The sequence below is a fragment of the Manis javanica genome, chromosome 6 (genome assembly GCF_040802235.1).
Source record: "Manis javanica isolate MJ-LG chromosome 6, MJ_LKY, whole genome shotgun sequence".
Classification (NCBI taxonomy): domain Eukaryota; kingdom Metazoa; phylum Chordata; class Mammalia; order Pholidota; family Manidae; genus Manis; species Manis javanica.
Window position 1 is genome coordinate 65,517,728 of NC_133161.1, and position 24,984 is coordinate 65,542,711.

The 24,984-nt window shown below is 33.9% G+C and overlaps 1 protein-coding gene across 2 annotated transcripts in view; it reads right to left on the reverse strand.

The window, feature by feature from the left end:
• Window positions 1–24,984, reverse strand: part of GLCCI1 (glucocorticoid induced 1) — a 101,374-nt gene that overhangs the window by 50,563 nt on the left and 25,827 nt on the right. For both annotated transcript variants that reach the window (XM_073238785.1, XM_037019862.2), the window contains exon 2: window positions 13,647–13,798. In XM_073238785.1, the coding sequence (XP_073094886.1) occupies window positions 13,647–13,798 (152 nt within the window). The remainder of the gene's footprint in view (window positions 1–13,646; window positions 13,799–24,984) is intronic.

Here is a 24,984-nt window from a genome sequence, read left to right on the forward strand (position 1 = left end):
AATATGAAATAGATTCTGCATTTAAGATGCTATGCTGATCATATGCCCACTCATTTTTCTTGGTTAGGCTAATATCCATTAACAAGTGTAATATCAATTTGCATATGATTACATCTTTGGAAATTAACATTTCTAATGTGAATACTGTTTGGAACCATGTAGAAAGTTATATTGACAGGGAGAAAATTTTCTTTACTGAGGAGCATTACACAGTAGTCCTTAGCAAGAACTACCATGCCTGAGAATTTAAGTAACATATGTAAGATAAATATCTATTTAGGCCTCAGTGTTTTCAACACACAATTGAATGAAAGTCTGTGAAGTAACGATGTGACTTTCCAGATTATTAACCAGGCAATCTATTCTGAAGAGTTAGGAAGCTGTATTTCTGTTTCCAGATCTTAAAATGAGGGGGAGGGTGGGTGATGGTAGTAAATCTCTGGATTGCAACTTTTGAAAACAGGAAATACCACAGCAATCAACCATGGCATCTGTGCTAGACATGATAAAATGAAATAATTTGCCTTACTCTTGTAAGAAATGCTAACTTGAGAAAAAGCAATCATAAACATGTCAACAACCTTAAGAGTATTAATAGTAAATCTATTTCCAAGAATTAACCTGAGATGTACACCAAGGAAGCATTGGGAATAAATTAAACGTCTATCAACAGGGAGATGAAAAATCGTGGCACATTCTTATAACAATACAAAAGCCATAGCACATTACTATAATCACACTTTAGTAAATATACAAATGATTAGTATTTAGTAATACAAGAGAAAAAGACTAGAAAGGATGTTTGAAAATACAAATAGTGGTGGAAATTCTAGATAATTCTATAGTAAATCCATGTTGTTTTCAGCTCAATGACAAAAAAATTTTTAAAAAGGCTTATAATCATGTTTAGGAATATTTAATGGCATGGGAAAATCCTATGACTTCTTAAAAAGGTTGCAAAACACTATAGTAGCATTTGAATTCTATTTTTAGAACATTTTTAAATTGCTTATTTATTTTTTTAATGTAAATTATCAAAATATAAAAGGATATATATCAAAATGTTAAGAATATCTATGGGTATTAGGAATATAAATAATTTATTTTGTGATTTTTGTTATTTTCCTAATTTTCTACAGTGACTGCTGTTTTTAAAATTTGAAACAGTATTTTAAAAAATAGCTATGCTATATAGAATTGGTAAGTGCAGATGTGCATGTACTCTGAGAAAGTCCAATATAGAATTATAAAAATCCTAACTTCAGATATAAACCTCAAATCCATTGGACTAATTACATGTAAATTACATGTAAGTTAGGATGGTAGTACACATCCCATAAAGTATTTTTCAATAGACAGGGCTTCCTTTGACTAGGGAGTTTGGGTTCTCTTACAACTACAAGTGTTTCTAGGTAAATTATCAAATGCTGGTTATGAGAATGGAGTTGGAGACTTCAGAAAAACTGAAACATTTAAGTGTTTAAAGTAACTGAAAACTGAAGGTCACTGAAATGTCAAACACTCACAAATATTAGTGGGAGGTTATTGATAAGAATACTGACAGGAAGTTGCAATTTAGCTTGGATATGCCTTTCATGATATACTTTAATTATATGAAGGTAAAAATATTCATGAATATGCTTTCCTGAAAAAGTTAAATACAGAGCTACAATATGACCCAGAAATTCCCAGAGAAATGAAAACATATGTCTACATAAAAACCTGTACACAAATGCTCACAGCAGTTCATCAATTCATGAATGTATAAAGGAATTTTAGTATATCCATACCCTGGAGTATTATTTGGCAATAAAAAGGAATACAGTACTGATACATGCTACAACATGGATGAACCTAAAAATACTAAGTGAAAGGCCACATATTGTATGAGTCCATTTATATGAAAAGTTCAAAATATTCAAATCTATAGAGGCAAAAAGTTGACCAATGTGTGCCTACAGCTGAGGGAGAGGATGAGAGAAGCACTGAGTGAGAGGTGGTGGTTACAGTGATTTCTTTTTGGAGTGATGAAAACATTCTAAAATTGATTATGGCAATGGTTGCACAACTCTGAGACTATATTAAATTGTAATATAGATTATATACTTTAAAAACAGGTGAAGATTATGGTATATATATAAATCATATCTCAATAAAACTTTTTACTAAAAATATTTAAGTGAAAGAGGCAATTATAAATACTCTTATTTTTCAATGAAAAAAAAGCTATGTATTGCTGAACCTGTAAATCCCAAGCATCAATTGTATTTTCTTAAAAATAATTGATATTTTCTGCCATGCTTTTCTTGTCAAGTTTCAAATCACACAGAGGCACTAGTCAAGTAGTATAACAGAAAAAGCTAGGAGGCACTGTACATTTATAATCTATCTGGTCAGATTTCTAAAGTCATGTGAGAACATTTAGCAAAGGAACTAAGGAACTAATGCAATATAAAATAAAGTATACATCAGAAATATTATTCTCTTTCTTACAGAAAAAGAGTTATGAAACAGACTCTTGACTCTTGACAAATACCCAGTTTCTGCTTTAACTAAGAGGAGACAGTTATATGCAGAATTTAAAGTATAAGCAATATTTCAATTTATTATTTGATATTTACACTTAGTAGTATCTACTCCAACAAATCTATTTCTGCTATTGAGGATAGATTTAAAATCAAATATTAAGAGCTAATTTTCAGTTTTTAGAGAGTATTAATGTGTTCATTTGTTGGTGATACAATTTTTAGAATTACAATTTGCTTTGGTTTCTGAGTTTCAAGAAGTAAAAAAAATGAGAGCAATTTTATTTTTTTTAAGTAATATTTTCAAACATTTTAAATGATACACATTTTAACAATCACATGGGAGTATAACTGCCCTGAATTATCCAAGAGATGGAATTACTTTTTTTGTCCCTCAATAGCTTTTAAAGGTTTTTAAATGTCTCATATCTGAATAGCAAATCACCAACACAGATGACAACTAGGTATCTGCCAAAAATATTTCCTCACCATTCACAGGTCATTAAAACTAATAGTGCTCCACTGATGACATGAATATCATCAATGGGACATACACATAGTAAGGAAGGGAAGAATCTCCATAACATTTAAGTTCACCTCCCATATCTGAACCTGTGTACCTTAAGTATCATTTCTTATTTGTAAGACTCAACAGTAGACAGCAGTAAGATACTTCACACTAAATGAATCCTGAGCTACCAGGAACTGTTCGAGTTTCAGAGCCGTTATACCCTGGAATTATTTGTATCATTTCTATGACATTTTCTACCAATCCAGACTTACTTAATGTTCATAACTGCATTAGTAATAATAACTTTTTCAACCAATTTTTATACTTAAACCTGCTGACAGTAAAATGTTATAGATTCTAATACAAAGGCAGCTAAATTCACCAACATATTAACATCTACTATGTTGTAGACACTGTGCTAGAAGCTTAATGTGGATTATTTTATGTAATTGTCCTTGCAATAGGAAATTGTGTCATCATCCAAAATCTATGAGAATTCTAATAGCAGAGCTAATTGTTTTCACCTGGTTTATACCGTTTCCTATCAATATGATATATCCTATTCTTAACACAATTTTATACTAGTTATTAATAACTTAAAAGGCATACTGCTTTATCATACTATACCCTTAACTATGATGTAATTCTTAAGTTCTTAAAGCTTAATGTCTCTAATGAATACCTAAATAAATGCTAACTGTTTATTACTAGCACAGGATTTTTAACAGAAAAATGATGGGTTTTAAGATGTGAAAGGTTGAGAACAAAGGTCAACAGGGTTGTTCAAGAGGAGTGTTACAAATAAATACAACCTATTTCACAATATTACCTAGAGCTAGCTTAGGAGTAAAGGTATGGGGAAGAGATGAAGAAAAATAGGTTAATTTTGTTACATGTTAAATATTTCTGGTAATGGGAGGAAAAAGTAATATGGGTAACTGGAGTATGGAGAAGGCTCTTTGCTATATACTTTTTACTTCTGACCAAAAGAGTAAATACTTTTTAAAAGTTAGTAAGTAAAAGTTTGAGTTTCTGGTAATTTTACAGATATTATTTGAAATTACACAAAATATTAAGTATTTTATCTATGGATTTAAAATTTTCATTAATATACTGAGTATATTCTTGGGGGCAACCAAAAATATTACTCTATAAACCAGAAACTGTTTGATTCAGGAATATACCATCCTCTCTCTCTTAATTAGCTAATGGTTGAAAGAAAAAAAATAAAGGTGATCTTGTACAGATTCGTATACATTTAGTCAACATCCAGTAAGGGGCCAGCTCTGTAAAAACAACAGCTTAGGTCCCTAGAACATAATCTAAGAGGCTAAATCTTTAGACTTGCTTCCATTTCAAGAAAAATCTCCCACCCTCCAAAATGTTCCAGCAACGGCTGCTTCTTAAAGATACTTTAACAGCAAGCGTTTCAACAAGGGCACAGGAAACCCAAATAGCGGTATCAAGTATGACTTTTGGTCAGGAAATGAGTTCCTGATCAGAGTGGTAAAACTGAAAGTTCTCTTTTATATCTATTACTATTTGAGGTATATCATCTCTACTCCTTCGATTAAAGTCCCCCCAACCAAGCTCCTTTCACAAAGAAAGGAAAAGGATATAGTATTTTAAATATAATTTCAATAGCAAAGAAGTTACATATTCTAGTTCTGAGTACTTGATTTTATTGATTTGGCTAAAGCCAAATGTTAAGTACTTATTCCAGATATGTTTCTTATAACTAAATAAAAATAAATAGATTTCCAGGGAAAGATGCTGGCATAGAAGTAGGATCATTAAGAAACTAAGAACAATTAATTAAAATGCTATTGTATTCACTTTTGACATGTTTATATTTTCGTACTTTAATTTTTGAAAATTAAATAAAAATAGAAAGGAAAACATCATATAGAGAAAGGGAAGTAGAGCTTGCAGCATTTCATTTAAGATCTAACCATCCCATCTTCCGACTCAAAGAATACAAGAGGTAAATAATAAAAGCCCTGAAATCTTTCTCTGATACTAACTTTGGAGGGAGTACAAATGAGGAGAGTAGATAGGCAATCAAAATCAAAGGAATTACATAGACTACAAGCTACTCTCACCTCAAATGCCCATCAGACCTTGTTAAAAAACTGCCAGGCGCACAATGTCATTTTTCCCTAACAGAGAAATACGGCAAATAAAAGGCTCAAAGCTAATAATTGCCAGCAATAAGCAAGATTTACCAGAACAGAAAGACAAAAGACAAAAATAAACTAAGAAATAAAAAGCATGGCAAAGAGGTGGGAATAAAGGACAAAGAAATGTCCATTTGAGGTTCTCCTTTCCAGCTGCAAATTAACAGGGCCATGGCCAATATCCAAACATTCACCTATTTTTCCCTGTCTCTGCTGGTAAATGTAGATAATAATAGCAATTACTTATTGACATTTAATGTGTCAGTCACTAGTCAGCATTTCAAATGCATTTACTGGATTTAATCCTTACAATAATCCTGGAGATATAACATCCCACTAACAAATGAGAAAACAGAGGCACACAGGTAAAGTAATTTGCCCAAAATTACAAAACTAGAAAATGTTGGAGCCATGATTCAAAAGCAAGCTTGTCTGATTCCAGAACCAGAGCTCTTGAACAATGAAAAAAGAGTTTATAATATTAATTTATATAATGAAAAGGTTAAATTTGGGGGAAAATTATTAATCAAGACAGGGAGTATTCTATAATAACAAACAATTATCAACCATGGGGGAGATAACAATAGATTTAAATCTTTTAACTTCTATGCTATTAATCAAGATATATAAAGCAATGACCATTGGAAAATGACATCAATAGAAATGTTAACAACTGCTAGCTCATGACAGAACAGACATAAATAAAAGTGGCTATATGGAAACTGAGTAATACAATTAATAAAGTTGAATTAATATATAATGAATTTTATATCTAAAAGTAAAGACTGTACCTCATTTTCAAATACAGAGTATTAAGAGGAAAACTCATCGGGTATTAGGCCACAAAAAAATAACAATGCTGTTTCCAAAGACCTATAATTCTATACTTGAACATTAGTACAATAAACTAAAAATTAAATTTTTATTAGGAAGAGACTTAACCATTTAGAAATTAAAAACAAAAAGCTCTCATATGCTATGAACAAGATATCAAAACTGAATTGCATATTTTCAAACATAAAGCTGAGTTCAGAGGATAAATCTTGGCAAAAAACACATATTACTACACAAGAAATACAACAAATACAGAAATTAGGCACTCATCTCTAGAATCTAGAATGAGAGTAATATATGCTCCAGGAAGGCAGAAGAAAGGCAATGAGAGAGCAAAGTCAGAGGACAATAAACTAAAAAAAAGAAAAACAGGAAAATAAATTCAGAACATTAAAATTTTTTTTAAATATTATATAACCTAATAAACAATCAAAACATAAATGTGCAATATTAAAACTGAGTGAAGAAAAATTACTGCAGATACACAAGAAATTAGAAAATTTATATAAGAGTGCTTTGCAAAATACTACACAATTACACTTGAATACCTAGATGAAATGGATTATGTTCTAGGAAAACAAATGAAAAAACTTGAATAGAAGAAGTAGAAACTAAAAGAGACCAAGAGCAATGGAAGTTGAGATTTACTAGAGTTATATCCAAAAACATACTAGTCTAGTCAGCTTCATAGGTAAAATTCTTTAAGACCCAAGTAACAGATAATTGGGATGATATTTATACCATGCCAGAGCAGAAAGGAAGGAAATTTTACAAAATTTTTTTATGAAGCATGTACAATACTAATCTAAGGCTTACATTAAGAAAAAGAAAAATTTCAGACCTCGTCTCGGAAATATTGATGTAATATTTGTATATACTGTGAAAGGATCACAATGTCTAGTTAACATTTACCATTATACATACAGAACTTTGTTTTTCTTGTGATGAGAACTTTTAAAATTGGTTTACTAGCCTAGCAACTTCCAAATACGCAATGTGGTATTATTAAACATGTCATACACTACGTCCTTTAGGCTTACTCATTTGTTATAATTGGAGGTTCGTACCTTTTGACTCCATTTGCCCATTTCATTCATTCCCTACCTCCAGCAACCACCAATCTGTTCTCTGTTATTCTATGAACTTTATTTTGTTTTCTTTAAGATTCTGCATGTAAGTGAGATAGTATTTGTCCTTCTGACTTTTTTCACTTAGCATAATGTCCACATGGTTTATCTACACTGTTGTAAGTGGCAAGATTTTGTTCTTTTTTTTATAGCTGAATAATATTCCATTGCATATATATTTACCACAATTTCTTTATCCGTTCATCCACTGATGGACACTTGGGTTGTTTTCCATATTTTTGCTATTGTAAAGAGACCAAGAGCCATGGAAGAAGTAAATAATGCTGCAATAAGCATGCATGTATCTTTTTGAGCAACTGTTTTCTTTTTCTTTGGATAAATACCCAGTAATGGAGTTGCTGGATCATATGGTAGTTCTATTTGCAAATTTTTGAGGAAATTTCAAAATTTTGTAAGTTTGGCTGTACCAATTTACATTACCACCAATGGTGCAAAAAGGTTCACCTTTCTCCACATCCTTGTTAGCAGTTGTTTTTTCTTGTATTTTTGGTATCTGCCATTGTAACAGATACGAAGTCACACCTCATTGTGGTTTTGGTTTTCATTTCCTTAATGATTAGTGATGGTGGATATCCTTTCATGTGCCTGTTAGCCATCTGTATGTCTTCTTTGGAAAATGTCTCTTCAGATGTTCTGCCCATTTTTAATCATGTTTTTTTTCTTGCTATTGAGTTATATGAGTTACTTATATATTTTGCATATTAACCAGTTATCAGATACATAATTTATAAATATTTCCTCCCATTCAGGAGGTTGCTTTTTCATTTTGTTGATGGTTTCCTTTGCTGTGTAGAAGCTTTTTAATTTTATACAGTCTGACTTGCTTATTTTTGCTTTTTTTGCCTTTACTTTTGATTATCAAATACAAAAAAATCATCACTAAGACCCATATCAAGGAACTTACTGCTTGCATTGGTTCTAGCTTTATGGTTTCAAGTCCTTAATTTTAATTTATTTTTTGTGAGTGGTGTAAGACAGTGATCCAGTTTCATTCTTTTGCATGCAGCTGTCCAGTTTTCCCAACACGATTTATTGAATGGACTGTCCTTCCTTCATTGTATATTTTTGGGCTCCTTTGTCATAAATTTACTAACCATATATGTGTAGGTTTTTATGGGTTCTGTTGTGTTCCATTGATCTATGTGTCTATTTTTATGCCAATACCATACTGCTTTGGTTACTGTAGCTTTGTAGCATAGTCTGATATCAGGGAGTGTGATGCCTTCAGCTTCTTCTATTGTAAGATGGTTTGGCTATTCAGGGTCTCTTGTGGTTCCATACAAATTTTAAAACTGTTTGTTCTATTTCTGTGAAAATTGACATTGGAATTTTGATATGATTACACTGAATCTGTAGATTGTTTTGGGTCATATGGACATTTTAACAATAGTAAATTTTCCAACCAATGAGCATGGAATATCTTTCTGTTTATTTGTGTTTTCTTCCATTTCTTTCATTAGTGTTTTATAGTTATTAGTGTATAGGACTTTCACCTGGGTTAAGTTTATTCTTAAGTACTTTATTCTTTTTGATGCAATTGTAAATGGGGTTATTTTCTTAATTTCTCTGAGAGGTTTGTTATTAGTGTAAAGAAATAAAACATATTTTAGTGTATTGATTTTCTATCCTGCAACTTTACTGAATTCATTTATTAATCCTAACAGTTTTTTGGTGGAGACTTTAGTTTCTATATATAGTATCATGTCATCTGCAGACAGAACAGTTTTACTTCTTCCTTCCCAATTTGGATGGCTTTTAGTTCTTTTTCGCACCTAATTGCTCCGGCTAAAACTTCCAATATTATGTCGAATGGAGTGCTAAGAGTAGGCACTCTTGACTTGTTCCTGATATTAGAGGAAAAGCTTATAACTTTTCACCATTAAGAATGTTAGCTATAGGTTTGTCATATATGGCTTTTATGTTGAGGTATGTTCCCTCTATACCCAATTTGTTGAGAGTTTTATCATGAAAGGATGTTGAATCTTGTCAAAAGCTTTTCTGCATCTTTTGAGATGATCATGTGAATTTTGTCCTTCATTTTGTTGATGTGGTATATCATGTTGATTGATTTGCAGACACTGAACCACCCTGCATCTCTGGAATAAATCCCACTTGATCACAGTATATTCCTTTCAATGTATGGCTGAATTAAGTTTGCTAATATTTTGCTGAGAATTTTTGCATCTATGTTCAACATGGATATTGGCCTGTAACTTTCTTTTCCTGTACTGTCCTTGTCTGGTTTTGGTACACCAACTCTTTAAAATTCTTCCCAAAGCAAGTCTCAGGGCCACATTTAACTTCTAGTGGGCAGAGAAGTATAATCCTACCATGTGTGCCAAGGAGAGGTAATGCAAATATTTGCTAACAGCCCTAACTATTACTATACCTGGGAAGTCAAAGGAAACACCTTTGATTATTGGTCTATACTATTGTTACTGTTTGACCACTTTACAAAGAGTAGATATTATTCTCTCATTAAAAACACATTCATATACAGAATGTAGTATCTGTCCAGAGAGGAAGCTTGATGCTTCAGACTACAGGGTGAAAACTGAGTTTTCTTTCTATTGAACTATACAGATAATTACAATAAGCTGGCAATGATCCCTTTCTTCACTGGCCTTAAAAATGTGAAGCTGTCTCTTATTTTCCTCAGAATAAATGTGTGAATGTGCAAACTAGGTATTATTAACTTCAATTTATAGAAAAGAAAACTGACGTTTGGGCCACACAGCAGTTAATTCAATGCACCATTTTTTTTACCTCCAACAGTTCATTTTTAAAAATTCAAACAAAAAACAGTGGAAAAACTGCTTAGTGAGTACTCATAAAGCCAGCACTTAGATTCTATATTTAATATTTTGCTGTACTGACTTTATCACATCTATTCATCTATCCATCCTTCAGTAGATGTTATTTTTGGTTTATTTCAAAGCAAGTTTCAGATAGCAATACACTCTACCCCTAAACATACATATTATTAGAGTTTAATATTTGCTTATACTCTATATTTTTAAACTCATAAAATAAAATGCACAAGGGTATTCTTACAAAGTTCTGATAAATGAATTCACCCATGTAACCAAAACCTCCATCAAGATATACAACCCTTCCACAGAAAGTTCCCTCACACTAGGCCTTGATTTAAACACAAGATCTGTCTCAGAAGTCCAGTCTTTTTTACAACACTCTGCTACTCTTTTTAAAAGGTCCTGAGTGCAACACATTAAGTGTGAAAATCAAGAATTTTATTTCTAACTCTCAGTAACTAAGAGAGCTGAAATATAGAAATATGAAAGGAAGATAATACCAGAGATGCCCTCCACCCAAATCAGACAGCCTAAGTATTTAATATCTCTAGCAAGCTGACTGTACCACCTCCCTGCCACTACATAAAAACTTCTACTTTCTTCCCCAGGAGTGTAAGAGTTAATCAAAGAAGAATGGATATAACAATAAAAACCATCTCATATGCTCATCTCTCATATTCCAATTAAACTAATAGATGTTTGGGGTCACAACCGCTTTTTATGCTTGTCAGGCAAGCACTGGGTTAAGTGCTCTTTGTTTTAGTGGTTACTATGAGAGGCAGTGGGAAACTGGAGAAAAAGCAAAATCAGCCAAATGTGGGTTTCAATCTCTTTGTATTTATTTGCTATAAACCATATGCATGGTACTTAATTTTTCTAAGTTTTAGCATCTCACTTGTAAAATGTGGCTTATATTTGCTTTCCTTTTGATGTCAGGTTTCTCAAATAAATCACCTATGTACAGATTCAGACAAGAAAAACCCCTACCCTGGAACTCAAGCTTTAGGAGAAAATACTCTATTCCTCTTCCAATCATGTCCCTTCCCACAGAAGGAAGAGACTTGGGGCCAGAAGGACATGCACACCATGAGCCCTCACCTCTGTCAGTGACCATGCTCTGGGTAATCTAGACACAGAATTCCTTGCCCAAATAGCAGCAAGCCCAGTGTCCGAGGTTTGCAGGGACCTACTCTCAGGGTCTCATTTCCTCTCATTAAAAACACATTCATATACAGAATGTAGTATCTGTCCAGAGAGGAAGCTTGATGCTTCAGACTACAGGGTGACTACAGTCCTCATGAATGTGAGGAGTGGGGGGTTCAGATATAAATGTAAAGAGCATGGATGGTGCACAGGGGAGGAAGAGATACGGTTTTAAGCTCAGAAGGTGAAGTGTGCTCAACCTATGCAGACATATTCTGGCATGTAACTGAAGAATCCAGGAATTCTTAGTTCCAACTTGAACTTCAAGGGCCATGTGAAAGTTTATCAAAGTGGAAGGACAAAACATGTTTAATGTAATAGTTTGCTAACTTATATATATTATGTGTGTCTTCATTTATATTTGTTTCAGACTCTGCAAATATTACGAATGGGTATGTCTATATCTAGAACTAATAACCTAGTATGTGTAGTGCCATATTCACTTTCAAATACATTTAGTCATATAGCATTATCATGAGTTAGGTTTCACTAACTTATCATACAGATAATGAAACAGACACATTTAAGAAACCTATCCAGTGTCATTTCCTTCTACCTCCATATCTCTCTTCTTAACTACCAAACATGAGTTTCCTCCTCTACTGTATCATTAATAATAAACTCTCCAAAACTATGTGCCCCTAATTCTAAATCCAGTCCTGATTCTCCATGACCTCTCTTCAGCAGCTGACACTATTAACAATTTTTCCTTTCATAGAACAGCTTTCTTTCCTTTGGCTATCTAAGGATAGACTATTTCAGTTCTCGTCTTAGCTATTGCTCTTTCTCTAGCTCCTCTTCTTTCTCAGAATTTTTGAAGGATGAATTAAGATAATGTTTCTGGATAGTGTCAGCATAAACCATATAGTAAATAAAAGTTTTTTTAATCTAAAAGAATAGTTAGCCACTTTAAATACAGTGCCAGTTACTCTACTATGTGACACATGCATGCACATTCATCACTAAAAACAACTATCCTAACATCACCATAAAATTGAAGCACAGGATGGTGGAAAAATTAACCTGTATTAGAAACTTGGTTCCAAACTTTCTGGTTTTATGATCCAGAATAAGTCACCTAACTTTCCTGAGTTTCTGTTTCCCCACCTGTGTAATCTTATTATGTTCTTGTGAGAATTAAATGACACACACAGCACATGGTACATATTCAGTAAATGTTAACTCCCTCCTTTTCTTGTTGCTTCCAGGTGAATATATTTGTTCTTTCTTTTTACCTTGGGTTCATTTCAAACACTAGGTCCTTGGTCCCTGGACCTTTCTTCATACTCTTCATACCAACCAACACCTTATCATATTTGTGAGCCCTACTCTTCCTGAAAGATAGTTTTGAATTACCTGAGTCTATTTCTGAGTGTCCAGGTCCACATCTCTTGACTTTTGCTACTTATTTCTACTTGGGAATCCCAAATTGTTTCTTATCCTTACAAAATGAAGAATGGAAAGCAAAAGCCTGCGTGTGACATAAAATATTATAAAGGCAGAACTGACAGAATGGATGATAAAGAAGCTAATCTCATGGTTTCAAGCTTGTCTGAGAAAATTACAAAAATTGAGAAGATTCTTAAATCATGTCCAAAATTTTCTCCCCTTTTTATCTTCCCTCACTCACCAGATATGAAACTTTAATCTTTCTAGCTAGCTTCCAAACCTACAAAACCCAAAATGTTCTCATTACTCTGAATTCGCTCACACATTAAAATGTTCCATTCATCTGACATCAAATTATACAGTCTTCTATTCCTAATTTTCATAAATTAACAACTTATGTTCCTAACTATGCTGTATACTCTTTAATGGCCAACAAACATCTCTTACACTTTCAGTATTCTTCATAATATTGATTGACTATTATGAAGATATGGTCAAGAACTGAAAAATCATAAATTAAGATGTCTGTAGATTTTTTTCTGATACAGAAGGAAAAGCTTTTCAAATCAAAAGTTTGGGTAACCTTCCACAAATAGGAAGTGTGTGTCAAATTTTCTATGTATCTCTCCAGGTTTTTAGTCTTAGCTTTAAATGGCAAAAAAAAAAATCTTTCAACATAAATTTTATTAGCTATGTGTTTATAGTTTATAAATTATTTCCAAGAACCATGCAAACTTTTCTTCAAAAATTACTAATCACTATATTAATTTCTGTTGGAAGCAATTCTTAAAAGTGTAACATAGATCTCAAAAACCATGTAATACATATGATGTGCTACTTATTAAGTAGTGATTCTAAAACTTTTTTTTAAAGCCAGATGACAAAAAATAATTAGTGTACAACTTATTAAAAGAAATGGCTTTCTTCTTTGGTTGAATATATTATATTTCAAAATTGGGAAACTTCATTCAATTACATTTTCTTTACTGTGATCAAAACAGCAAAACTACAGGGTAATAAAGCTAGTTATGATTTGCTTATTTTACCTGAGTAGCTTTATCTTTCATGCATGAAGGGTAATGCACATGAGGATCTCGCGGCCACTGTCCTGTGAGATAAGGTCCTGTTATAGTATCCAAAGAAGAGGTTCGCCGTATTGTATTAGAGGTTCGAACTTGCTGAGATTTTGGCCTGTCCACTATAAAAAGTGAAAAAAAATTAGATTAGTGGCTAACAAATAAAATAAAATTTAAAATTATTTAAACTTCATAGTTTGTAGGATGTCATGTCACCCTGTCAATTTTCCTTACTGTATGTATTCACCCTTAATAGCCCTTGTACATGATGATGAAGTTTACAGACCCTCTCCAAAAGAAAATACACTCACATATTAAATTTCCTGCATACACTTCAAGGGCTGTCTCAGACTCTAGGAAGCCCATCCATTTGAGAGACCTACTCTAAAATCTATCATCCCACTGCCATTACTTCAAGACCTCATCCTGCCTCACCTGGACTGCTAATTTCCTAACTGCTATCTCTGCATCCATTTCGACTAAATCTTACAGTGCCACCTTCCCCTTCACTGCTGAAAAAATTTCCATGTTTATTCATTGTCTTTCACTTAAAGCCTGTATTTCACCCCCCAATTTGGCTCCTGTTTACTAAATGCTTAATGTCTTGCTATTCCTGCATAAACCCATAACACATGAACTGCAGATTCCCAAATGTAAAACACTCCCTTCTGTCTCTATTATCTCCAGAACTTAGAACTTTCTCCTTCTGTGTTCACTTGACAAAGTCTCAGCTTCAAGACCAGCTCAGGTGTTACACTGCCTCAGTGGAAACTTCCCCAATGCCTCCCTTTCTCTATTTCTTTGTTTAAGATATATGCTCCCTCCTCTGCATGGAACCGTAAGTTTGTCTTCCCCTCCACTGGAGCATAAGTTAGGTGCCTGCAGACTGAAAAGGAGTCAATGGCTAAATATTTAACAAATATTCACAGCTATATAAAAATAATGTGTATAAAGAACCTTATACTTTAATTCAACTTCCTTATTTATCAATGAAGAATGTGAAGCCCAGAAGAATAAAATTGAATTGTCCAAAGAAACTTAACTGCTAAGAGGTGACAGAGGTAAAATGGAACTAAGATCTCCAGACATTCTACATGCTGTTCAGTTAAGCTACAATGCCAATCTGCTCTCCTTTCCATACAGGTACCATGGGCAACTCTGTTGAAAACTGAAACGAATCATACTGAACTCTATAGTTTGTCAAGAAACTATAGAGGCTTTTTTCATACATACATCCTAAATAATGTGCATTCCATAATAAAATCCAGTGGATTACAAGCTCCAAGGCTCAAAGTCTTATTCAGAGGTGTATCCCATCAAACAAAATGCCTTGTACATTATAGAGGGTCAAGAAACATTTGTTGTTGAATGCTGTCCTTTAACTGCCTCCCTGAAACCAGCATACATAATTAGTTTTCTTTTTTAAACCAGAAAACAAGCAAAAGAAAATATATACTCTGATGTTATCATATTTTACAACTGTGGTCTTGATTTCTTCTTTGACTCAAGAGTGTTAGAGAAGATTTGAAAATTACCAAATAGCCTCCCTATCTTAATTACTTAACTCTAATTTTACTTCACTATAAGCAGAGAATCTATGATGACCTATTTCTATCCTTTGGTAAAAATTACCTGAAATTTCCCTTGTGACCAAAAACATGGCCAATTTTTATAAACATTTCATGAGTCATAGAGAAGTATATTTTTATTTTTAGTATAGTTGTTTTGTACATGAACTGAAATAAAAATATAGCTTATATAAATAATTTAATTACCAGCAGATAATTAGATAATTTAGAGAAGTACCTTAAAATTTCTAAACTATTATTGAGATCTATAAATCTCTATTTCTTGCAACTTTTTATCACTTATATTTTAGTTCTTTATAATCTGGTACATATTGATCCATGACATCATCATTATGGCTTATATGCTTCACCATTATAATCTGTTCCATTTATTACTTCTTACTTTTAAACTGTCAATTGAACATTATGACTTTCCTTTTGCTTTTCTTTGTATTATAATTTGCTTTTCTTTGAATATAATGGCATATCTATTCTTTCATTTTCAGTTTCTCTGAATCATTCTGAGCCATTTTGTTTATGTGTATCTCTTGTATACAGCACATAATTAGGCTTTTTGAAAAAACTTTGAAGTAAGCCTTCTTTTTATAGAAGGTAAGTTTATCCCACTTACATTTTTAACAAATTTGGTTTAACTTGTAACTTTTTTCTTCCTGCTTTGTAATACTTCCTTGCTACTTGTTTTCTATGTTTTACTGTTTCTTCTTCTCTCTTCTTACCTCCCACCGTATCTTAAGTAATTTGGAAGATAGGCAGACTGTTTTTAGTCCTACTATTATTAGGTATTTCTATCAATTCTTTTAAATAATTTTTTCTGGGTATAAAAGCAATACCCATAAATTTTAGCAACTTTAGGAAACACAGAAAATTAACATGTCTCTCATAATCTAATCCATAATGATCTATTTAACATTTTTTAAAGTTACCTTACATTCCCTTCACCAGGAAAAAACAGAAGACAAAAACAGATTATCCCTTGAAAAAGAGCCAACATTTATAGCAGGTCACTGCTAAAGTAAAAAAGGCCTACATAAAGGTCAACTATGTCCAGAAAACAAAGACCCATCATATAAGTGAAAAACTTCTACCTGAACTTAAACTGCTCCAAACTATCAAAAAAGTTGTATGGGGTCTACTTACAGTATTAGAACTTCTTTTAACTGGGTAAATAAACAATAGGACCATTTTTCTGTGTTATAAGATAAGAAGAATCTACAAAGGAGACCCCCAATCTGTATAATACAATATTCTAGTCTGCATTTATCAACTATGTTTTTAATCACTGGACCATTGCCTATCACTTTCATAAGATCTCAAGTTCTCCCTTTAGTGTCTACTTTCTGATTAGCTACTTTGTCAGAACTATGGTTTTCAAATTATTTTGACAAAGTACTCCTATTAGTAAATGTGTAAGCATGTAGCAATAACTGTAGTTATTTATAAATGGAGTATGTACTATATTAATGTTATACATATTATAAAACAGACAAAACAGAAGCTTATATTTATGTGAATGAAATAAAAAATTTAAAAAATATTTTAAAAACTAGAGAAGCTGTGATGTTTTCTTCCTGTATCTCAATGGGTGGCCTTGCTCACCTCAAAGTGAAGACCACTGGGATAAGGGATCTGAAATTGGGTGCTAAATTCAATCTACAGATTGGCCAGTTAGATTTGTCTAATTCTGTGATATCACCAGATTGCTAAACTGTGGTAAGAATGTATAGACAAGCACCACCCATTATCAATACCAAAAGAAAAGGTCTGCCTACTAAGAAAGAAGTAGTATAACAGTGTCTGTACCTTGTTATAAAATTCACTTTACCAGTCATCATTTTTAAAAAAATGAAAGTATACAAGGCAAATGTACTTGAAAGGTTGTATTGCAAACATACACTTTAAAAGAAAGTTTTTCACCATTGCTCAGACCAGGAAAATTTCAAAGGTATGAAACTGTTAGTAATTTTGAAATTATTTAAAGAGTAAAAGTTCAGAAGAAATATAATAACTGGCAAGGATAACACTCTTCTAAGATATGATTAGCCAAAATAACCACACTTACCAAATGTCACTAGGGCCTTAGATTTATCATAAAGTGTAACTGTATTTCAACAAGATGATCTGTTCCTATTATCCAAAGTATCATGACAATAAGTTTTTAACTGCCTCATATCTAAGTCTTGATTCTCCCAAATTTTTATTTATTGAATTAGTATTATCTCCCCTACCAATTCAGGTTTTGCAATTCATGCAATAGGAAAATCAACATTGCTTTGTATTATTTATATATTCAACATAATATATTGTTTATTTTATTATCACTGTAGTGATTAGAATATGTATTTAGTTTTGAATTGAGTCAAATATTATTTATTGTTACAAAATTACCTCAATTCAAGTAGATCAAACAAAAGGACACCTTATCAACTAGAAACATACATTAATATCGTCAACAATCTTTGAATTAATTTACAAGAGCCTGAATAACATAATAAAGTTGCTAAAATAAGGTAAATATTCAATTACATATGTAGAGTAAGAAAGAAAATCAATTACATAAATACTTACTATCATTACGTTGGCTAAATGAGCAACAGGAAACTACTACCTTCATAAGTGGTAAAACCAGGTAATCATCATTACTAAATAAAGTACTGAATGTTTATTATGTGGAAAACACTGTTCCATGTACCAAGAAGAATTCCAAAATAAATTTTAACTCTCCTCAAGTAGTTTATAATCTGGTTGGGGGAGAAATAACACATATAATTAGATTATAATATAAAGCAATATATGTATTGGTACATGCACAGCAATGAAGGACAGGAAGGCAAACAAAGCAAAAAATAAATTAGGTAGCATATAGCAAGATGCCCTCTACACCAAGGGAAACTGTCAGGGTGTTACAAGACTTCTGCCATGCCACTTAGCACTTCTGTTACTAAGATCTCTTACTTAAATATTTGAGAGTAATATACAGAATACATTCAGCAAAAAATATACTTAGAAAAGAGTCACATCTATTTCCAGTACTATCATCATTGTAAGAAACAGAAAATGAGAGTTCATAGCAAGGGTCTGTTAAACATTTTCCCTATTACAGTCATTTATAGGCTGTGCTTTCTCTTCCTGTTTCACTCCCTGAATAGAGACTCATGGCAGCAGCACTTAGTAGGCCTGAAGCTTCCCTCCGGTACCTACTGAAGACTATACAAAATAATTCTTGCTCTCTAACAGCCAAGTGGAAATTCAACTTCCAAGCAGTAATAGTAAAATAGGCTTAAAGACAAGAAGCTTTACTAAGATAACTCTGACTCTGAATAGTAAAACAGGCACTGTTCTAAATAGAAAAAAAAAAAGCCTAATATCTAATTGTCAGAGCAATGCAATATAATGTTTAATTAATTAACTCATTTCCAAGAATTTTTCCTTTAGTGGCAATGATTGCAGATTGGCGAGTGAGTTTGGAAATATGATGTCTCAAGAAGTTAATCTGCAGTGGGAAATTAACAAAGTAGAATTTCTGTAAGTTAAAAGAAGTTATTGAAAATTGAAAACTTTAAGAACTTTAGCTACAGAGGAATATGAAACAAGTCACCACACCTTTCTTTCCAAGTGTTAAAGACGATACACTATTTTTGAGTGTCATAAAGCCATACAGAATGTAAACCAACCCACATAATAAAAAAAGTGCCCACATTCTTTTCTTGGACCTTAACACATTCCAACCTTTTCTATCCTATGTTCAGTCTGCATAAGCAAATAAAAATGGTCAGTTCTCTGTGTTTAGCTCTCAATCAGTGATTATTACCCAAGCTTTCCGTTAACATTTGTTACATAAGCAAAGCACAAGTAAACTTAAATAAAGCATTTAAATAGCAATTTATTTAAACCTTTGAAAAAGAGCTATTACTCCAACTATTGTGTAAGTACTAGAACTTCCTAAAACTTAGCCATTATAACACCACCACTGGGAATGAACTGCTTCTTACTTTATTCAAAATCCATTGATTATAATACAAAGAATCCTCAAGCTATACAATTTAGCAAAATACTTAAGATAACTAAACTAATACCACTTCTTCCAGTTTTTTACTACATGGAACACATATTAAATAACTAGTTTTCATATAAAAAATCAAATTAACAATGTTAGCCAACAGTATCAAAACACATACATCTAATGACATTTTATCTTGAGAGTAAGCTCCTAAAGTGTTAAAAATCTTTTTGTCTTTTAACAATTAACATAGCAAAAACAATCAAGCTTATCAACTAACTTTGTTAATGTTCAACATGAAACAGCTGTAAGTCCCATTAAGATAAACATATTATTAAATATGTCTGAGATATAGGTGTGCATACCTCAAATTACCTAGGGTTGATTAGAAGAGTAAAAAAATTGGCAATGCTTCTTATCCACCATAATGTCAACTTCTGGGCATGCCTGAGAATAAAGTTTTCTAATATTTCACCCAACCATCAGATGTCAGGAGAACCTAGGACATAAAGGCTCAAGGCCTGTGGACTACGCAATGGATCTCAAGGATGGTATCCGGAGATGTGGCTTTTTGTATAAAGATCACCAAGCAGCTTGTTAAAAATGCACTTTACTAGGCCACACTCCCAGAGATCCTAATTAAGTTGTCATAGGGTGGAACCAGGTAGCAACATCTTTTTTAAACAACACCTGACTGATTTAGGTGCATCATCAGGTTTGGGAACCACTGAGGTCCTAAAGCAATGTTTCTCTGAGTGTGAGACATTTGTTAAATAAGCTCATCTCTGGGCCTAATTTTCATGAACATGAGACTCTTTGTTAGTGGGACCAAGAAATCTAAATTTTTAATAAAGCATCTCAAGTAACTCTAATACTACTAAAAACTTAAGAAAATATATCTGAATGATTGGTACTAGATCCATTAGAATTGTAGAATTGTAGATCCTCAAGAACATAGTTCTTTTTTGACAATAACCTACTCTATTGAGAAGCACTGAAAGTTTGACTATATGTCCAAGAAAATATTCTGATGCAAAAAAGCCAACCAGCTCCTTGAAATCTGCACCTAGTAGCTAAACTTCTAGACTCTAATAAATTTAAACATCTAGTCATCTTCTTCAAAAGATCACTTTCCAACTGTGACAGTAAAATCCTTCAAGACTTAATACAGAAAATTCTAAGCAGAACACTTAGGAACTCTAGGAAAGAGGAGCTAACAAAGGCCAAATTCAATGTCTTCTTTGGAAAGAGACCCTCCCATCTAAACAGGACATTTTACATGCAAATAAAAGTTAACTACAATGAAGATTCTCAAGATGGTGGCATGAGTAGGGTGGTGGAAACCTCCTCCCAAAACCATATATATATTTTGAAAATACAGCGAATACAACTATTCCTAAAAGAGTGACCAGAAGATACAGTACATGAGCGAAGCTACATCTGTGAGAGCCCAACATCTCACGGAAAAGGGCAGGATACAAAGCTGTGGCCCTGCAGGACCTGAGCACTCCTCCCACCCCAGCTCACCGGCAGGAGGAAGGGAAACAGAGTGGGGAGGGAGTGGAAGCACAGGACTGCTAAATAACCAGCCCTGGTGGTCTGCCCCAAGAGCACAGACACACATTGCATGGTATACTGGATACTGGAGGAGTGGAAAAGCAAGGTCTGAGATTGAGACTGCGAACAAGTTCCCACAGCTAGCTGCCCTGGGACAAAAGTAAACTGGGTGCTTTAAAAGTCTTAGAGGGACAAGAGTTTAACAAGTGCACAGAATCATCCTGGCACACTCAGCCCAGCAGGCAGGGAACTTTAAGGAACGTCAGGTGCCCTAACCCCCTGGGTGGCAATGCAGCTCTGAAGCCCCTTGAGGCGATAAGCAGCCTGCTGTTGCTTCCACCCTGCTGGCACTGCAAAAAAACCAGCTGACCCGCCATTGCTGCGGAACAGCCGGGGAGCAGCCCTGCCTACAGCAACCACACAGTTTAGCACAGAGGCTTCTCCCTGCATGCAGCTAACCAGCCAGACCCAGAGGCTGCTCCCTGCATGCAGTTGACAGGCACAGGCAGCAGAGACGGGCACAGAGACCAGGAGGCACAAAGGAGCTTTGCTCTTGCAGCCAAACACACACTGCTGCCCTGTGACCCCTGACATTGTCCTAGGTTATCTCGAAGGCTGCCCAACCACAGTAGCTTAGGGGATTAACCCAGAGGCTGCTCCCTGTGAGCAGTTAACTGGCACAGACAGAGGAGACAGGCAATGTGACCGGCAAGCAGGAAGGGACTTTGTTCTCCCAGCTAACACATGTGCCACTTGCTGGCGACCATTCCCATCACTGTGAAAAGGCCAAAGAACCTTGTTCAGTTCAAAATCTCTCAAACACCAGAGAGAGGGCTTGGTGAGACTGAAATCAGCAATCTTCCTGCAAAATAATTTAAAATAAAAGTCATAAGCATGCTGATAGAGCTATAGAGAAATATTCAAGAGCTAAGGGATGATTTCAGGAGGGATATAACAGAAATGAAACAAACAATGGAAGGATTTAAGAGCAGACTGGATGAGGTGGAAGAGACTGTTAATGGAGTAGAAATCAGAGAACAGGAATACAGAGAAGCTGAGGCAGAGAGAGATAAAAGGATCTCCAGGAATGAAAGAATATTAACAGAAATGTGTGACCACTCCAAATGGAACAATATTCACATTATAGGGGTACCAGAAGAAGAGAGAGAAAAAGGGATAGAAACTGTCATTGAAGAAATAATTGCTGAAAACTTCCCCAAGCTGGGGAAGGAAATAGTCTCTTAGACCATGGAAGCCCAGAGATCTCCCAACACACGGGACCCAAGGAGGACAACACCAAGACATATAATAATTAAAATGGCAAAGATCAAGGACAAGGACAGAGTATTAAAAGCAGCCACAGAGACAAAAAAGATCACCTACAAAGGAAAACCCATCAGGCTATTGTCAGACTTCTCAGCAGAAGCCTTACAGGCCAGAAGGGAATGGCATAATATATTCAATGCAATGAGACAGAAGGCCTCGAACCAAGAATACTGTGTCCAGCAAGATTATCATTTAAATTTGAAGGACAGATTAAACAAATCCCAGAGAAGCAAAAGTTGAGGGAATTTACCTCCCATAAACCATCTCTACAATGTATTTTAAGGAGACTGGCTCTAGAAGGAAGTATGCCTAAGACTAAATGGCTGTCACCAGAGAAAATGAAACCACAGCAAAGGAAGTAGACCAACCAAATAATAACTAAATGCAAAATAAAATCAGCTATCCATAAAATCAGTCAAGAGAAACACAAAGAGTACAGAATAAAACACCTAACATATAAAGAATGGAGGAGGAACAAAAAGAAGGGAGAGAAATAAAGAATCATCAGAGTGTGTTTATAATAGCATGATAAGTGAGTTAAGTTAGGTGATAGTAAAGAAGCTGCCCTTGAACATGAATCCAAGGCCTGTAATGGCAATAAGTACATATCTACTGATAATCACCCTAAATGTAAATGGACTGAATGCACCAATCAGAAGACACAGAGTAATAGAATGGATAAAAAGGCAAGACCTTTTTATATGCTGCCTGCAAGAGACTCAACTTCAAACCCAAAGACATACACAGACTAAAACTGAAGGGATGGAAAAAGGTATTTCATGCAAACATTAGGGAGAAAAAAGCAGTAGTTGTAGTTCTAGTATCAGACAAAATAGCCTTCAAAACAAAGAAAGTAACAAGAGACAAAGAACGACATTACATAATGATAAAGGGGTCAGTCTAACTAGAGGATATAACCATTATAAGTATCTATGCACCCAACACAGGAGCACCTACGTATGTGAAAGAAATACTAACAGAACTAAAGGGAGAAATAGAATGCAATGCATTCATTTTAGGAGACTTCAACATACCACTCACTCCAAAGGATGGATCGACCACATGGGAAATGAGTAAGGACACAGAGACACTGAACAACACATTAGAACATATGGACCTAACAGAGATCTTTCGAATTCTACACCCAAGAGCAGCAGGATACACATTCTTCTCAAGTACACTTAGAACATTTTACAGAATAGACCACATACTAGGCCACAAAAAGAGCCTCAGTAAATTTAAAAAGATTGAAATTCTATCAACCAACTTCTCAGATCACAAAGGTATTAAACTAGAAATACTGTACAAAGAAAACAAAAAGCCTCCAAACACATGGAGGCTTAACAAAATGCTCCTAAATAATCAATGGACCAATGACCAAATTAAAACAGATCAAGCCATATATGGAGATAAATGACAACAACAGCACAACACACCAACTTCTGTGTGACACAGAGAAGGCAGTTCTAAGCAGAAAGTATATAAGAATGCCGGCCTATTTAAAGAAGGAAGAAGAATCCCAAATGAATAGTCTAAATTCAGAATTAACGAAATTGGAAAAAGAAGAACAAATGAGGTCCAAAGGAGGGACATAATAAAGATCAGAGAAGAAATAAATAAAATTGAGAATAATAAAACAACAGAAAAAAATCAATGAAACCAAGAGCTGGTTCTTTGAGAAAATAAACAAAATAGATAACCCCCTAGCCAGACTTATTAGGAAAAAAGGAGAATCTACACACATAAACAGAATGAGAAAAGAGAAAGGAAAAATCATGACGGACACCACAGAAATACAAAGAATTATTAGAGAATACTATGAAAATCTATATGCTAACAAACTGGATAACCTAGAAGAAATGGACAACTTTCCAGAAAAATACAACCTTCCAAGACTGACTAAGGAAGAAACAGAAAATCTAAGCAGACCAATTAACAGCAATGAAATTGAATCAGTAATCAAAAAACTATCCAAGAACAAAACCCCTGGACCAGATGGATTCACCACTGAATTATATCAGACATTTAGAGAAGACATAATACCCATTCTCCTTAATGTTTTCCAAAAAATAGAATAGGAGGGAATACTTCCAAACTCATTCTATGAGGCCAGCATCACTCTAATACCAAAACCAGGCACAGACACCACAAAAAAAGAAAACTACAGACCAATATTCCTGATGAACATAGATGCAAAAATACTCAACAAAATATTAGCAAACCGAATTCAAAATATATCAAGAGGATCATCAAGTGGGATTCATCCCAGGGATGCAAGGATGGTACAACATTAAAAAATCAATCAACATCATCCAGCACATCAACAAAAAGGACAAAAACCACATGATCATCTCCATAGACACTGAAAAAGCATTCGACAAAATTCAACATCCTTTTCTGATAAAAACTCTCAACAAAATGGGTATAGAGGGCAAGTACCTCAACATAATAAAGGCCATATATGACAAACCCACAGCCAATATCATACTTAACAGCAAGAAGCTGAAAGCTTTTCCTCTAAGATCAGGAACAAGACAAGGATGCCCACTCTCCCTGCTTTTATTCAACATAGTACTGGAGGTCCCAGCCATGGCAATCAGCTAACAAAAAGATATAAAAGGCATCCAGATTGGTAAGGAAGAAGTCGATCTGTCACTGTTTGCAGATAACATGATATTGTACATAAAAAACCCTAAAGGATCCAGTCCAAAATCTCTAGAACTAATATCTGAATTCAGCAAAGTTGCAGGATACAAAATCAATACACAGAAATTTGTTGCATTCCTATACACTATCAATGAACTAGCAGAAAGAGAAATCAGGGAAACAATTCCATTCA